Raw genomic sequence first — 16,697 nt, 5'->3', positions numbered from 1 at the left:
AAGCTTTAACAATGCTAGTTGCTCATGCTGGCAAAATGTCAGAAAAATCACCAAACAAATGTCAGCCAAAGATTCTGAGACAGAAGCCAACAGGCAGTTTGGCAACAAGTGACCACAAAAGCCTTAATAATTTTATGCTTTAAATGTTCAGAAATTTAAATGCTTTAAATATTCACAAAATGCAACAAAAAGTATCCTGTATGCACAATATCAGTGTCACAATCAGAATGTCAACTTGCACAAATACCTGCGTGTAACAGTAGGCAGTAGAGTTTGGATTATTGGTAGGATACAGGGAAAATGTGGTCAGTCTGTAAATGAGATTTACAGAACACTCCTATGATCCACCAAAGTAAATTGTTCAAGTATGTGAGATACATACAAATAATACATTAAAAAACTAGAAACCCGCCTCAACTGCGAAAAAAGCACCTAGTGTTAACCTAGGTTTCGGCATAGATAACTACACCTTCTTCAGAACAATAAAACCCACAAGCGCCTAACAAGACCTTTGTCAATGATTAAAAGAACACCATAGCTTCACATTTATAAACAAAAAAAAGGAAACACAAACAGTACATATGTACAAAGTCTAAACCGTTACTTAACTTAATGGTGTAACCTCCACCTCACACCGGCCTATGTTTGATGGGCCATGACCCGCCATAAGCTGCAGCTACAAATGGTCGCTCACTTACACGCCTGACCTGCTACCTATGCACATGCGCAAGACAAGGGAAGTTCCTTGAATGCGCATGAGCATACGAATACATGAGAGTTTATACATGGGTCGTGGCTAAATAGCCCTTATATTCCCAACCATGGATCAACGTATATCAAAAAATAGAATGGATAGAATAAGAGACGAGCTAAATAGGAGATGAAGCTTAAAAATAACCACACATGTTTGCTTCTGCTAGGAAAGAAACATATATGAAGCTACCTATGACAACAGGAGGAACTCTTAGAAACTATTCCTAAAGCCAATAGTTAGCCTGGGGGGGGGGGGGGGGGGGGGGCTGGCTGAGGGGACGTAATCTAAAGACGTGGTAATAAAGATATAGGGATAAAACATGAGGTGTTCAATGGGCTAAAATCACCTTCATCACAAAGGAAATGAGGAAAGAAGAAAAAAGATGAACAGCTTGACCAACCGCGCTCGCCAATCAGCGCACGCATGTGAAAATCCACAGATCATCAGATTTACAAGTATGAAGAACAAATTAAAGGTGCGAAACCTTCATAAAATTTTCTGTTTCTTAGTAGGAGTTGGTCATTAAGGATATTGTCTTTATCATGTTGCAGATGCTTAAAGATCTGCATTTCTTCCAAAACATCCAGTTTTAAGCCCTTAACCTCAGCATGAAGTAACTCGATATTAACTGGAGGGCTCAGCGCATGAGCCATTTGCACAAGATGTTCCGCATAAGTAGAGCCAATAGTACCTTCACCGCTTCAAGTAGGAATATGCTCTTTATACCTGAGACCCAGAGCTCGTCCCGTTTGCTCAATGTAAAATTTTGGACAATCCCCGCATGTAATTTTATATACTCCTGATTGGGAAAGTTTATCGTTCTTATTGTGCAAGGAGTGGATTAAATTCCTGTGTAAACTATTATTAGTAGAATAGGCGACTCTGAAATTATGGGCTCTGAGTAAACACCCCAATTTGTAACTTACATTGCCTATGTAAGGGATAGATATCATTGCCACTTGTTTGACATCTAACGCATCCCCTAGGGTGGAAGACGTAATATTATTTTTATTTATTTTCTTGTTATACATCTTTCTTACCAACTGAGGCCTATAGCCATTATTTATAGCAATATTCTCAAGTGTGACCAGTTCAGTTTCTACCGCATCTGGTGCAAGAGGGATAGCTGTAACACTGTGAATATTAGAATGAAAAAAGGCCATCTTATGGGCGTACAAATGGGCCGAGTCTACAGGTATAATATTGTCGGAAAGCATATTTTTCCAAAATATATCAAATTTAACGCAGTTGTCAACCACAGTTAAAGTGAGGTCCAAAAAATTTAAAGACCTAGTATCGGATTCTCGCTCAATTGTAAAACTCATATTATGCTGAAGCTCATTAAAAATCAAAAAAATATGGTCTACATCACTTTGAGAACCATCAATGATTAATAGAATGTCATCAACATATCTTTTGTAAAATTTTATTCTCCTAAGAATCTCTCTGTCGCTGGCAAAAAAATCAGACTCTAAGTAGTTCATAAAAATTTCTGATAAAATCCCAGCTAGGGGGCTCCCCATAGCCAAACCTGCTGGTTGTAAGTAAAATCTCCCATTAAATGTAAAGTAATGGTGTTTTAAAATGATCCGTAACAGCATCATCAACTCATTGACCTCTTTATCCAAAAGTTTTTTATGGTGACGCAAATTACACTCTAGTATTTGCAGTGTGTGGTCGACCGGCACATTAGTATATAAACTTGTTACATCAAACGATACTAGTTCAGAATCTTCAGAACAAGATACCTCGCATAAACTGGTAGCTAAATGAATGGAATTTTTAACAGAATAGTTTTTACTAAAAACGAAAGTTTCTTTAATCTTAGTATGCAAGTATTTCGCCAGCTTATGATAGGCACTTCCCGTACTGTCAACAATAGGGCAAATTGGGTGATTTAACTTATGAACTTTAAACTGACTTCTCAGTTTTTGATATACGTTGATCCACGGTTGGGAATATAAGGGCTATTTAGCCACGACCCATGTATAAACTTTCATGTACTTGTATGCGCATGCACATTCAAGGAACTTCCCTTGTCTTGCGCATGTGCATAGGTAGCAGGTCAGGCATGTAAGTGAGCGACCATTTGTAGCTGCAGCTTATGGTGGGTCATGGCCCATCGAACATAGGCCGGTGTGAGGTGGAGGTTACACCATTAAGTTAAGTAACGGTTTAGACTTTGTACATATGTACTGTTCGTGTTTCCTTTTTTTTTTTTATAAATGTATAGCTATGCTGTTCTTTTAATCATTGACAAAGGTCTTGTTAGGCACTTATGGGTTTTATTGTTCTGAAGAAGGTGTAGTTATCTATGCCGAAACCTAGGTTAACACTAGGTGCTTTTTTCGTAATCGAGGCAGGTTTCTAGTTTTTTAATATATTAACCAATGATTGCTGACGCGCTGCGATGTTGAAGGTTCTTACATACAAATAAGACTAACAGCAGATACTGAACGTGTGCAAAACAGGACAGCACAAAGAGTCTCAGTTTTTTTCTGAAACTGAAAAACATGCCACAAAACTGCTGAATCATTTGAACTGGCATGTGCCTGAAGATGGATGTCAACTATCCCCCCCCCCCCCTCCCCCCAGACCCTGCCCTGTACATATCAATTCAATAGCGACAGTGAAGACATTATTGTGGACAAATTACAATGTATACAGAGGTGTTTAAACAGTCATTCTTGCCTGATCTGCTTGTGATTGGAAATGGGGAAAAAAACCTAACACATTGTGCAATGGGAAGTACCCTTTTCCATGCAGTTCACAGTTGTTTGCAGAGTAAGAATGTACCAAGAGAAAATGCTCTAATACAGTTCCTTCAAGCACATCACATTGAAGTAGGTTAATTTAGATGTTAGCAACTGTTCAATACAATACATTTATAAGTTAACTTAACACACTGCTTCCTGCCTTTTAAATAGGAAGTAAGAGGTTTTAAGGCTACCCCTCTCATCCCATATTCCTCTAAGATATGCTATAAAATGGTGTGATTCATAGTCCCAAAAGCTTTCCTCACAGCCAAGAAAGTATCTTTTACCTTGTCTTCTTCACCCAGTTTATCAATAATTCATGTATAAAATTTCCTATTGCCTAAATTTAGAGATACACCACTAGGATGGTAACAGGTCAGTTTAGTCAATATAAAACTGTAGTAGACTTGGTTAAGAAACTTAAATTGGACTCTCTGGAGGAAAAGTGATATCATCACAGAACTGTACTGGGCAAATTTAAAGAATCAGTTTTCAAGTAACACCATGTACAATTATGTTGCCTCTGTTCAATGTCGAATTCATGAGACTAAGATAACAAGAGATTTGAATATGTACAAAGGCATATCAACAGTCATTCACCCTCTCAGTCAGTACATGAATGGAATAGGATGGAGTATTAATAATATTGTTATGAAGTACCTGTCACCATGAGCTGTGCCGTCCCTTCCAAAGTATGTATGTTTGTGAATGTAGAACTAAGTAAATCAGATAATGAATACTATGAAAGCATCAATGTCAAATGGGATTATCATTGGCACTAGACTTCCATCAGCACAAAAGAGAAATAATTATGCCAGAGTAATAGCAGACAACAAAGTATCTGCTTCACACAAAGCAGAAAAAAATTATGTATAAGAGTGATAACATATTTTGGGATAACAGTTGATTTTGCTATGGACAATGGTGATTTTTACCAACTGTAAAATGATCAAGATTATAGTTATTGCATCAAAAGGAAAATTCAGTTGAGAATATAATTAAATTAAGAGACAGAGCTGCTAGCCAGTACATACCTGCAGGATACAGCTTACTGAATACTGCCGACAGACACATGTAAGCAGAAGTACAATACAGTATCTTGACTTTTGGAACTATTAGTTCCTCCCTTAGGGAGGGGAGAGGGATAGGTTGGGGAAAGTTAAAAGGAAGTGCATGTTAATGACACCCCAGAATGAGAGGGACAAGCCTGTAGTAAGGATTAGCATAAAGGAAGATTTGTCTCGAAGGGGAGAGGGAGGACAACAAGCAGTGACAGTTGCATGCCACAGTTTTCAACTTTTAGACACAAGGATGTTGTTTTATGCACATAATTCATTAACCAGCCATCTGTAGGATGAAATGATGATGTCTGATCTTTGTAAAATCTCCAGTGTAAAATGGATGACATACTCATCTGAGAAACTACACTATTAGAAAAACTAGTTGTTCATTTCACCAAATAATTCATCTTTCAAGACTCTCTACTATGCATGAAGTAATTTATATCTGTTTTCCTTTTCATTTTGAAACAAACCAGTTTGTTCTCATTACAGCCTGGCACAGCTGGCATTAACAGTTAGTCATAAGACTTGACAATTATTAAATTAAGCAAATTATCTCCAACTGTGTTTCAGTGAGCTCCCGTGAGTTTTTCTTTTGGCTGATGAAATCTTTCTTTCTGATTAGATTACATCTTTAAAACACACATGAAAATGTCAAACATGCCTGACTCTACTGAATAAAAATCTTCACAATAGACATAAATTCCATGGACAGACAAATTTCAATAATATTTGGTTCAGTCCTCAGGCACATTCATTGTAGCACAGTCAACTAGAAGCTTAAATGCTGTTTCTTCCATTTTATTAAACACAACCATCTCACTCAGGACAATTCTAGTGTACCAAAGATAGCCTTACCTAACCACAGTTTTAATTAAGAGGAAAAAGAAAGAGTTCTGCAATTTTTTATGAATTATGTTGCTGTGTTCTAAAATAAATTGGAACAATTTCAAAGAACCATTGAATGAATTAAAATAGAGACCATTCAGAATATTAATGTCAAGTTTTAAAACTTTCCACGTTCCCATGTATCCTAATACATATTTACAATTAAGTCATATACCTCTGTTGGAAGAGTACAGAGAACAGTATGATCAATTCTTCCAGGACGAAGCAAAGCTGGATCAAGCAGGTCAGGGCGACTGGTAGCTGCCAATACCCAGACACCCTGCAGACCTTCTACACCATCTAACTGAGTCAACAATTGATTGACAACACGGTCTGTAACACCTGTACTATCGTGGCCACGCCTATAATGAAAAAGGAAATGCTAGTAAACAAAGTAACTGACCAAATGAATGTCAAAAACATAAATAAGGAAAGAGACAGACTAAATATACGCTGTTTCAGTTCACATCTTTGCTACAGCAAAATATTGTGTTCATTCAAGAGAAACAAAACTTTAAATGAAAGTGGCTGTATAGTGTATATTTTCCATCCTCTGTTTTTAAGTTCAATGTATTACCAATGTACTAAAACTGATTTTTGTATTTCTAAATTTCCAAACATTCAAAAAAATAAGGACTTAAACCAAAGGCCATGAGTGTGTGTGGTGCTAGTCATGGTAAACAGGTAAACAGAGTAATAGATGAGAGCAGCAAGAAGAGAAATGTGCCAACCTGAATACCTGTCCTGTCCCACCTCCCTAAGGGACCAAAACACAATTGTTTTTAGTGTTGTATGGGAATATCTTAATATCTGCATCTTTTGGTGATTTTTGCATGAAATGTTTAGTGTTCCACAAAATACTAACTCATGTTCAAAGATTCAGTTTACAGAGCCATTACAAAATAAATCACAGGTACTGACACAAATATGTTGCAAGGGTACTCGTACTCTCTCTCTCTCTCTCTCTCTCTCTCTCTCTCTCTCTTTTTCTTTTTTTTTTTTTCTTGCTGTTGTTTCTTTTTATTGGGATTTCGTCTAGATATCGAGTAGCCAGCACCTTATTAAATGGATAGTAATCTGACGTGTAACACGAAAAACACCTACAGTTACATACCAGAGCATGTAACGCCTGATGATATATGATATTGGTCAGTAATTTTAACATTTTTCTTGATGTGCTGTTTGATTTCCCTATACTAAACTGAACACATTGAATATTTATTCCATTTATTACAAATTAATCTGCAACTGCTGTCTCTAACTTATGACACTACTGTCTTCGTGACACAATATTTAGTTCACTGTGCATCACATGAGTCATCCTCCTAACACTCGAGCAAGCATGCCTGTGTATAAAGTGCGACAATCACAAATAACATTGTCTGGTACCGTGCCATTATTGTTTTACAACTGTGAGTCCTTACCTATTCCTTCATTATCACTTCAGCTAATATATTAATTAGTTGTGTTGTCATATGTCCAAACGAGCATCAGTAATATAAAATAAACAGCCAACTAAGTGAGAAAAATTTACAGTCTGTGCAAGAAAATGACCCAGATTTCAAACTAGCAGCACAATCCCCCAATGAGGCAGTTATCTACGAGATAATTAGTAATCAAGTAATCATTTGACAGGGATCTGATGTAATGCACTGTTTAATGCTTCAAGTGGGTCACTGCTGTGGGGTAACACTTGTCTGCAGCAACAGAGTGATAACATGAAAGGTTTTGTGGGGTCCTGCCCTCTCGTCTCATATAGGGTGCCAAAAGGAAGCTGCATCCTTGGAATGCTATACAACAATTCAAGCAAATAATTTTAGTAGTTTTATTTCAATAAAGCAGATTGACAATACTTAACTTGTATTTACAGTGGTGTCACAAACGGTGAGTGACATGCAACATAAATCTGAGTCCTTTGCTATATAACAGTGTTCATGCAAGTTTGACACCCAGTTTGTGGAGCACTAATAACTGCTGTTGTAGCACTCTCTGTTAGCCCATGCTAATGCTCTGCAAATACTGTCCACTAATGTCTGATCAAGGCTGGCAGGAGCAGCACTCATATTCACTTCTGCTAGATGCCTCTCATATTGTGGTGATGTCCTGGTCAGCGCGCTATTGGCCGATGTCATCTCACCGCCTTCTCTTCTCTTGCATTGTTCATCTTTATTCCAGCACTTGTGGTTACGCCAGAACAGGCTTATTTTATTCTTGTCTAATTAAACAGTGATGTAGCTCATGAAATGTAAGTTTATTTTATCATTCTTCAATTAAACTAACCATAGGATTAAACAATGACTTTGCTCTTACATGTTTCCATTTGTAACATAAGGACAGCTATTCTTTATATATGTACAAAGTGCACCACTTGCTCACTGCCATTATGAAAAATAGCACACCCATTAGAGGGTTAATAAAAGGATATACCTACCACTTTATGATGCACCTTCTAACAGTAAGAACTCCAGCTACAAGGCCTATAAATTCTGTCACAAGAGCAATGACTCTCTGTTCTGTAGAGTATTTGCTTGAACATGCATGATCTAAGGATGTCTTCCACTTAAGTTAGTATTCCAAACTGTCTTCGGTTTTGTGGCAGTGTAAGAAACTAATCATTCTGGGATTTAAAAAAGAAGTGTATACAGGCCTTTCAGTTTGGCCACTGTGTTGAATAAAGAACAAACACCTATTACATCTTTAATTTTTCATGGTGTAGGACACCTTTTATTAAGTTTATGGAATGTAAGCATATAAATTTTTCCAATTCTTCTACAACATTTTGGTCACGTATTTTCCTGCAATTCTCAGAATGAGTCAAAAAAGTTAATAAAAGTCAGTGCTTTCGACAGTGCACAGAATTTGGCCTTAACTATAATTCGATCACAAAGAAGTCATCATAGTGTTGCTACCACCAAAACTAGACCCCAGAATGATTTGACGTTCGAGTGCTTCTTTTTCATCTGCCAAACCACTTATGAAGCTACCTCTTTGCCAAAGACCAGCCCCTTTGATGCTCATTCACATGTTCCTTGATGATGTACACAAGGGATATATTGGCAACATTTAATCAGTCTCTTAGTTCATTCCAAGGTCGACCAGAAGATGCATAATAAAAATTTCAGTACAAGAAGGGGAAATTGCATAGCTGCATGCTTGACACTTGATGGGTTAACCACATATCAATTGGTTGGTTTGTGAGTTTACACTATTATTCATATAAAAAGTAGCCTTTAATTAATATTTAACATTGTATTGTTCATCTCTGAACTCTACTGAGACTAAGCAGATGCAAATGTCACACCTTTTCTGTAATGAAGCAGCACAAGAAAATTATATGCCAAGCAGTATTAACAAGAGGACAAAGAGTAAAATGAAAACATTACAACTGAAACTGGACAGCCTGTGAGTGGATCCATCAGTGGCTCTTCTGTTTTAATAATACAGAAATATATTTAATTTGCATAAAGATCTGACTGTGTAGATCGCAACATTTTATAACAAAAACAGAAGTTTTATTAAATTAAAAATAGTGTTTACAGATGACTCACATCATGCTTAATGAAAAGAATGCAAAAGACTGTACTTCATGATTAACACACTGGAGAATGAGAATCTCTTTCAGATTAGGAGAAATCACTGGAGTTCCACAAGGTTGAGTATTGGGTCCTCTGTTGCTTCTCATGTGTGTTTATAACCTTCTATTTAACACACAGCAAGCAGAATTAGCACTTTTTACATATGTCACAAGCACATAATTCAATCCCACTAGACATACAGTAAATAAAGATATTATAAATAATTTGTTGAGAGGGATTATTGAATGATTCTCCGCAAATTGTCTCTCTCTTGATTTTAAGAAAATAATGCATATTCAATTTTGCACATCAAAATTTATGACACCACTGATAAATTTACAGTAGAAGCAAGGGATAATAAGCCAGGCAGAACCTTTACAACTTTGGATGTACATACTAATGAGAATTGAAATTGGAAAAAACTCACTTTAGAGATTACTAAACAACTAAGTTCAGACACTTTTGTACTTTGTGTTATTGCAAGTAGTGGACAGAGGTAAATCAGTAAGTTAACATACTTTGCTTATTTTCATTTAATAATGTTATCTGGAATTTTACTCTGGGGTAACTGATCTTTCCTTATAGCACAAAAGCAAGCCATTATAATAATATGGTGCTCATCCTTGATTACCTTGAGTAAGTTGAGGGTTGGGAATTTTAATGATATTATCATGCATGAAACTTCCTGGAAGTCTCATGCCAAGTACAGTCAAGACAGACACAAAGCTGGTCCCACCACTGTAGTACAAATTTACATGCCAACTAATTCCACAGATGGTGAAGTGAGACTGAAAGAATGTCTGATGCGATAAAAGAAATTATTCAGATAGTTAAGGAGAAGAAAAATTTAATTTGTGGGGAGGAGACTGGAATTTGATAGTAGGAAAAGTAAGAGAATGGAAAATAGTTGGGGTTATGGACTGGGGGAAAGAAATGAAAGAGGAAGCTACCTGGTAGAATTTTCCTCAGAGCACAAATCACTCAGCACTAACACTTGTGAGGGGGATTACCGGGTTGGTTGCACCGATAATCACACCCATTTAGCAATAGTTCATTTATTAACCTTAATACATACAAGGATGACAAAGAACTGAACTGAACATGGTGGAACAGCCAAAGATAATGCTTAGAGTCCAAAGATGAATGCATATCGATGTTGGTGTCGACTTCATCGGCGCCACATAACAGCCCCCCCCCCCCTCCACCCCCCTCCCCCCACCCTCGCAGTACAGAGTACTCTCGAGAGGCTGGGGGAAGGGGGGGGTTGACTATGGCGTCGGCAGGGGTGGTCCGCGGGAGCCAGACCACGGTCAGCTCGACAGCATTGTAGGGGAGCTGTGGGTAGATGTCGTGAAGGAAGGTTCGGCCACCAAACCTAGAAATCATTGAAGCGAGCCAGGCGTCGTACTGGGCGTGCGGCAACAGGTAGGCCGGCGGTTTGCGTGTGGAACGGAGCGACGACGACGATGTCTCCGGTGGGTGTGGCGAACACATGTAGCATGTCCAGGTCGACGTCAGGCAGGAGGGGAACACATTTCACCAGGTGGCAGGGAATGGCAGAAGTTGTGTCATGAGCACTGGATGAAGAGAAACACACGACAAACAGTGTATAATCGCGCAGTATTATTGAGATATCGTGGATTATGTCCGGGGGGACAGGCACAAACACCTCGAGCGAGGGTACGTTCAAGACGGGGGGGCGTGAGAAATCTCGACAGGGCGAGGCAGGCAATGGTGGAGAGGTCGAAGGGACCGGCGAAGGGCCCAGCGGCGAGGACATGATTGTAGGTAAGCTCGACGTGGGGAGCATGTGGTGACTCGACGGAGTGGATGAGACTGGAGTAGAGGGCGAGGTCAGAGGAGAGCTTGACGATTGGAGCTGGAAGTCACTCGACGGAGTGTGTAAGTCCGACGTGGCGGAAGTGGTCGTAGCGTCGTTAACCACGACAGGGAGTGGCATGGTCGTGGCCTGAAGGCGGGTAGAAGAAGGCTCGACATGAGCAGGCTTAAGTCTGTTGAGAGAGACTGTAACAGCTGAATCTTTCATCTGGATGTCATAGGTGTTGGCTGAATGCCGGAGAACTTAGTACAGGCCGGTATATGGAGGTTGGAGTGGAGCACGGACACTGTCATCTTGGAGCATGATGTACTCGCAATTGTCCAGAGATTTCGGGACGTGAACCTTAGGCCAGGAATTGCTGGTGGGCGGAGGGATATGGAGGTTGATGAATTGGCGTCTGACGCGGTCCCGAAGGAAGGTAAGTCAGACTGCGGGAGAGAAGCGGAAGGGCTCACAAGTTCGCCAGGGAGAACAATGTTCTGGCCATATATGAACTCGGATATTGTGCCTTTGAGGTATTCCTTATAAATCGCACAAATGCCGAGTAGCACAAGGGGAAGGGCCTCCGTGCATAGGGAGTCGTGGCATCAAAGAGCCGCCCTGAAAGTGAGGTGCCAGCACTCGACTAGCCCTTTACTTTGCGGGTGATATGCTGTGGTACAGATGGGCCGGATGCTGCAAATGTTTATAATCCCATTGAACAGGGCCGACTCAAATTGTCTGCCCTGGTCAGTTGTGATGATAGCTGGACATCCGAAATGGGATACCCATGACTCGACGAAAGCTCGAGCAACAGTTTCTGCCGTAATATTGAGGAGGGGGACAGCCTCAACCCAGAGAGTTGTTCGGTCAATAGATGAGAGAACATAACGAAAGCCGTTAGAGGGGGAGAGAGGGCCGACAATGTCAATATGAATATGCTGGAAACGTCCCAGGAGGGATCGAAAAGACGCCGAGGGGCGGTGAAGTGTGCTTGTGTACTTTGCAGCGTTGGCACCCAACGCAGGAGCGTGCCCATTGCTGGCAGTCCTTGTTGACATTTCTCCACACAAAGAGCTCTGCTATGAGGCGGGCGGACGCACAAACACCAGACCAATGACCTCGCTGTTTGGTCTCTTCACCCAACCAACCCAATCCAATCTGCACGAACTCCGGGGTGGGCTAAATTATGCAATGCGTTGAAGACAGCTCGATGGAGCGTGGTTGGGATGAGGGGGCGTAATGTGCCCGTACTGCCGTCGCACCAGATCTCACCAGAAATGCCAGGGAAGGTGGTGCGGATGAAGTGTAGTAAAGAAGTAGAATCTGAAATCAGGTTTTGTGTTTCCTCGTTGGCAAGTTGGAGGTTAGGCAGTTCAGAGAGGTCTAACAATGAATGGACGGTGTCGACTTGTGAAAGGAAACAGCAACTATATTGTCAGCACCTTTTATGTGTCTGACCTCGGTGGTGAACTGAGATATGAAGTCCATGTATCTGAAGCAGCGAGGAGGCGGGTCAGCTGGCAGGTTTGTAATGGCCGCAGCCAAGGGTTTGTGGTCCGTTAAAACATAGAAAGGGCGTCCCTCAACATCAGTCTTAAAATGCTTAATCACTTCGTAGACCACGAGCAACTCCCTGTCAAACACAGAATATTTCCACAGTGCATTGGTGAGCTTGCATGAGAAGAACTGCAGAGGCAAAGTTTGGCCATCGATTGTCTGGCTAAGGACAGCGCCGATGGCAGGATCGCTCGTGTCTGTGGTGATGAAAAGCTGCACATTGGGATGAGGATGCGCGATGATGCAGGCCTCAGCAAGAAGATTTCTGAGGACAGTGAAAGAGTCAGTCATAGCAGGGGTCCATGGAATGGGCCAAGATCCAGAAGTGTTGGTGCCTGCCAAGGCGTCTGTCAGTGGAGCCTGAATCTCCGCAGCCCGAGGTAGATATCAGAGATAATAAGTAACCGTCACCCAGAAAGCGACGGAGCTCTTTGATTGACTAAGGTCTGGGTAGGTTTAGTATTGTTTGTCCTTCCTCAGGAGATGGTGAAATGCCATTGGCAGAAACCCGAAAACCAAGAAAAGTGACAGCGGGTTGATGTAGCTGCAATTTGTCCTGGTTGGTATCGATGCCTGCTGCCACGAGAGTGTTCATAACAGTTTGCACACGTCGAATGTTGTCCTCGATGGAGGAGCTGAACACAAGAATGTCATCAAGATATGCAAAGCAGAATTTTAGGTCGAATAGCACTTCGTTGATGAAGCGTTGCCAGATCTGGGTTCCGTTTTTCGGACCGAAGGGCATGAATTGAAACTGAAATAACCGAATCGGGGTGGTGATTGCTGTCTTCTCAATGTCTTCAGGTGCCATGGGTCTCTGATAGTAGGCCCATTTGCAATCAATGACAGAGAACGTGGTCGCACCTGCAAGGGAACTGGTAAAGTCGTCAATGTTGGGTATGGGGTAGGTGTGCATATTTGTTCGTGCGTTTAGTCGATGGTAGTCGCCGCACATGCGCCAGGACCTGTCTTTCTTGGGTGTCATATGTATGGGTGTAGACCAGCTACTGGCAGAGGGTTCAATGACGCCGGAGCCTAGTAGTTCAGAAATCTGATTTTTAAGGTCAGAGAGGCACTCGGGACAAAGTTGACGTGGTTTACTGGAGATTGGGGGACCTGGTGTGAGGCGAAGCTTGTGAACCGTTTCGTTGGTGATGACGGAAATGTTGCCGGCGGCACGGGAGGTGGTTTGTTTACAATGTGTGGTGGGCGGGGCAGGCGAGGCATGGTCGTGGTGTTCAGAGCCACTTGGCGGATCCGACGGGAGCCAAGATGGCATAGTGTCCCAGGAGTCAACGCAACAAGATGGCCGCCAGCCCACAGTAGTGGCACCATGATTGGGTGAGCTCAGTAGAGCTCATGAGTCATTAGTGAGTCCATCGTCCGAGGGCGCGGCCTGTGGCAGCATGGTCGCAGGCGAAACGCTTGGCGTGAGTGCACTGTTTGTGTTGTCAGTGGTGGTTGCATGGCGGCGCGCAGGAGCTGAAGTTGCATAGTTTGAGGTGCTGTCCGCGAAGGGCAGGGTAGGAGTCGTCAGTTTGGGAACATGTGACGCTCGTCGCGCATGCGCACTTGTGTCTGGCCAAGTGTCAAACGCTGCCGTGTTAGGAGGATGTGGCCCTGTGGAACTGTCAGCACACATTATGGCAGTCTTGATAGCACAGTTGCAAGGGAAAACAGGAGGTAAACACACGGAGGCTCGATTGCTGGGATTGCAAGCAGATTCGGCACACTTCCTGACCTTGCTTTGTCCTTGCTGTAGTGTCTGTAATTCCTTTGCTGCATTGGAGAGCTGAAGCTGTGTTTCGTGGAGCCAGAGGGAGAGCGCAAAGTTTTTTTTGTGTAGGCGAGCGACGTGTTCAAGCTTGACAAGGCACTTGTGCGTGGTTTCTTGTAACGTCGTTAACAGAGACGAGCATGTACAGATGAGATGAGCCCGGACCAATGTGTCGCGGGGGTGTGGGGCGGAGGGGGAGGGGGGGGGCCTTGATGGGGCACAGGGGAAGTGGGTCTTGGACGGATGATGAAACATGGTATTTCACACTAGGTCCAGTGAAAGTTTGTGGTGTCACAAGAATTCAATGGCTAGTATAGGTTTGTCAATTTCACACACTAAAAAAGTCCACTCAAGTTTGCAGTTTGCGGAGACTGAGACGACGTGGGAAGTTGAACCCAAGCAATGTATTTTAGTTGAATTCACGGCTTGCAGTGAAGTATGATGAGGGCGGATGTTCGACAACACTAAGGACGTAGGCAGCAGCGAAACATCGGCGCCTGTGTCCTCTAGGAAAAGGTATCCCAACGAAATGTCTTTAATGTAAAGTCGTCCGCAATTATCCGGTCGTTCCCGGACACAATGGAGCACTGGGGGGGTGCCTGTCATGTTGTGCGCAGGAGGTGGCACCCAGACCTACCTGCAATTGGTGTTTGGGAAGTAGCAGGGTGGTCTGCAGTTCCATACCACCTCACTAAACCGTGTGTGGAAGTAACAGTACGGGTAGTGCAGTTGCATTTCCTGTGGAAATGGCCGAGGTTCAATGGCCGCAGCAGGTTCGGTTGCAGGAGGGGGCATGACTGTGGGCGGAGCCGGTGGCGTCCCAGTTGCTTGTTTACTGCTTCCCGGAGCGACCGGAATGGTCAGTACAGTATGGCCCTGTGCCACTGGTGACAACGGATATGTTGCCGGCGGCACGGGACGCGGTTTGTTTACAATGTGTGGCGGGCAGGGCAGGTGAGTCGTGGTCGTGGTGTTCAGAGCCATTTGGTGGATCTGATGGGAGCCGAGGTGGCAAAGTGTCCCAGGAGTCAACCTTGACAAGATGGCCGCCGGCTCAAAGTAGTGGCACCGTGGTTGGGTGAGCTCCGTAGAGCTCGTGAGCCATTAGTGAGTCTATTGTCTGAGGGCGCGGCCTGTGGCAGCATGGTCACGGGTGAAACGCTTGGTGTGAGTGCACTGTTTGTGTTTTCAGTGACGGTCACATGGCGGCAAGCAGGAGCCAAAGTTGCATAGTTTGAGGTGCTGTCAGCAAAGGGTGGGGTAGGAGCCGTCAGTTCGGGAACACATGACAGTCGTCGCGCATTGTAGGGCAATGAGCCTAAACCTGAGACTTGTCAGGTAGGCAGTGGCTGGGGAAATAGAGCAGTGATGCATCGTGTAGCTTGTCAGCAATTGTCATTCTTTACTCGACAGGTTCAGGAGACCTTTGAGCCAGAGCAAAGCGGATGTGTTTATCTGACCAGATGGCAAGGAGAGCTGTGTCAGAGAATAGATCGGCACTGACCAGGGCATGTAGCCGTCTCCAGAGCTGGGAAGGTTTGTCGTTGCCTAGTTGCTCGTCGTGGAGCACTTGCCATATTGCAGCCTCAGTTGAGCATGCAAGCCGACGTAGACTTTCTTTTTGGGTAGAGTGTAACGGGTAGATGAGTCCGGGGTGTCGACCAGGTCAGCAATCAAGTCCTCCTGGTCGTGCAGGTGGGTGATGAGGCACAGAAACCTGGTTGACTCATCGAGTTTGTAATGGTCAAAGACTTCGTCCACAATTTTGAACCAGGCTGTTGCTCTGTCGGAATTAAACACTGGCAGTGTCGGTAAGCGTTGTAGAATGTTTGGAAGAACAGGTTGAGTTGAGTTCGTCAGAGCACTGCCTGAATCAAGCTGTTGTTGCTGTTGTATTCCAGGAGAGTATGCCTCCAGGGGATGTAGTAACAATGGCTGTTCGGGTGGCAGCGTGAAGGTGACACATTGTGGTTGAGCGCGATCCGTCGCGGCGTGGGTGAGACACAGTAATGTGTTGATTGCGGTTGCGGAAGCTCAACACGTTGTGGGTGTGTTTGGATTGATGTGTCGCAGAAGACTGACGCGCATGAGGCACCGAGATGTGCCGAGAACGGTAGCGGAAGCTCGACTGGAGCCGGCGCGGGGGCGACAGATGAGAAAAACGAGGGTTAGTCCGCGGAAAGCTCGACATAAGATCAGAGCCAGGGCCACCTGTGTTGCAGGGAGGCTGCGGAGGTGTGGGCTGTCCAGAAGCACAGTGTGGGAAATGGTGTCAAATGTGGGACAGAATGTGTGAATGTTCACTGTTCATAGTCACTCCACTCAAAACGGTGTGTGGATAAGGTGAATGTCGTGGCACAAAACACTGAGGCATAGCAGTGGGATGGAGGTGGAGGTCAGGCACAGATAACAAGTTATTGTTCCTGTTGCAAGCCGAGGTACCGAAGTAGGAAGGCATGTGCTGATGCTGAACCGAGGCAGGAGCGGGCGTGGTCAGATGCTGAGGA

The 16,697-nt window shown here is 43.2% G+C and overlaps 1 protein-coding gene across 3 annotated transcripts in view; it reads right to left on the bottom strand.

Moving 5' to 3' along the window:
* The window catches only part of LOC126162044 (peroxisome biogenesis factor 1), a 371,455-nt gene that overhangs the window by 143,903 nt on the left and 210,855 nt on the right, over nucleotides 1-16,697 (bottom strand). For all 3 annotated transcript variants that reach the window (XM_049918280.1, XM_049918281.1, XM_049918282.1), the window contains one exon: nucleotides 5,635-5,821. In XM_049918280.1, coding sequence (XP_049774237.1) covers nucleotides 5,635-5,821 — 187 coding nt within the window. The remainder of the gene's footprint in view (nucleotides 1-5,634; nucleotides 5,822-16,697) is intronic.

This window comes from Schistocerca cancellata, chromosome 2, assembly GCF_023864275.1.
Source record: "Schistocerca cancellata isolate TAMUIC-IGC-003103 chromosome 2, iqSchCanc2.1, whole genome shotgun sequence".
NCBI classification, from domain to species: domain Eukaryota; kingdom Metazoa; phylum Arthropoda; class Insecta; order Orthoptera; family Acrididae; genus Schistocerca; species Schistocerca cancellata.
Note: the sequence above shows the minus strand (reverse complement) of the source record. Positions and strands in the feature narration are given on the sequence as shown.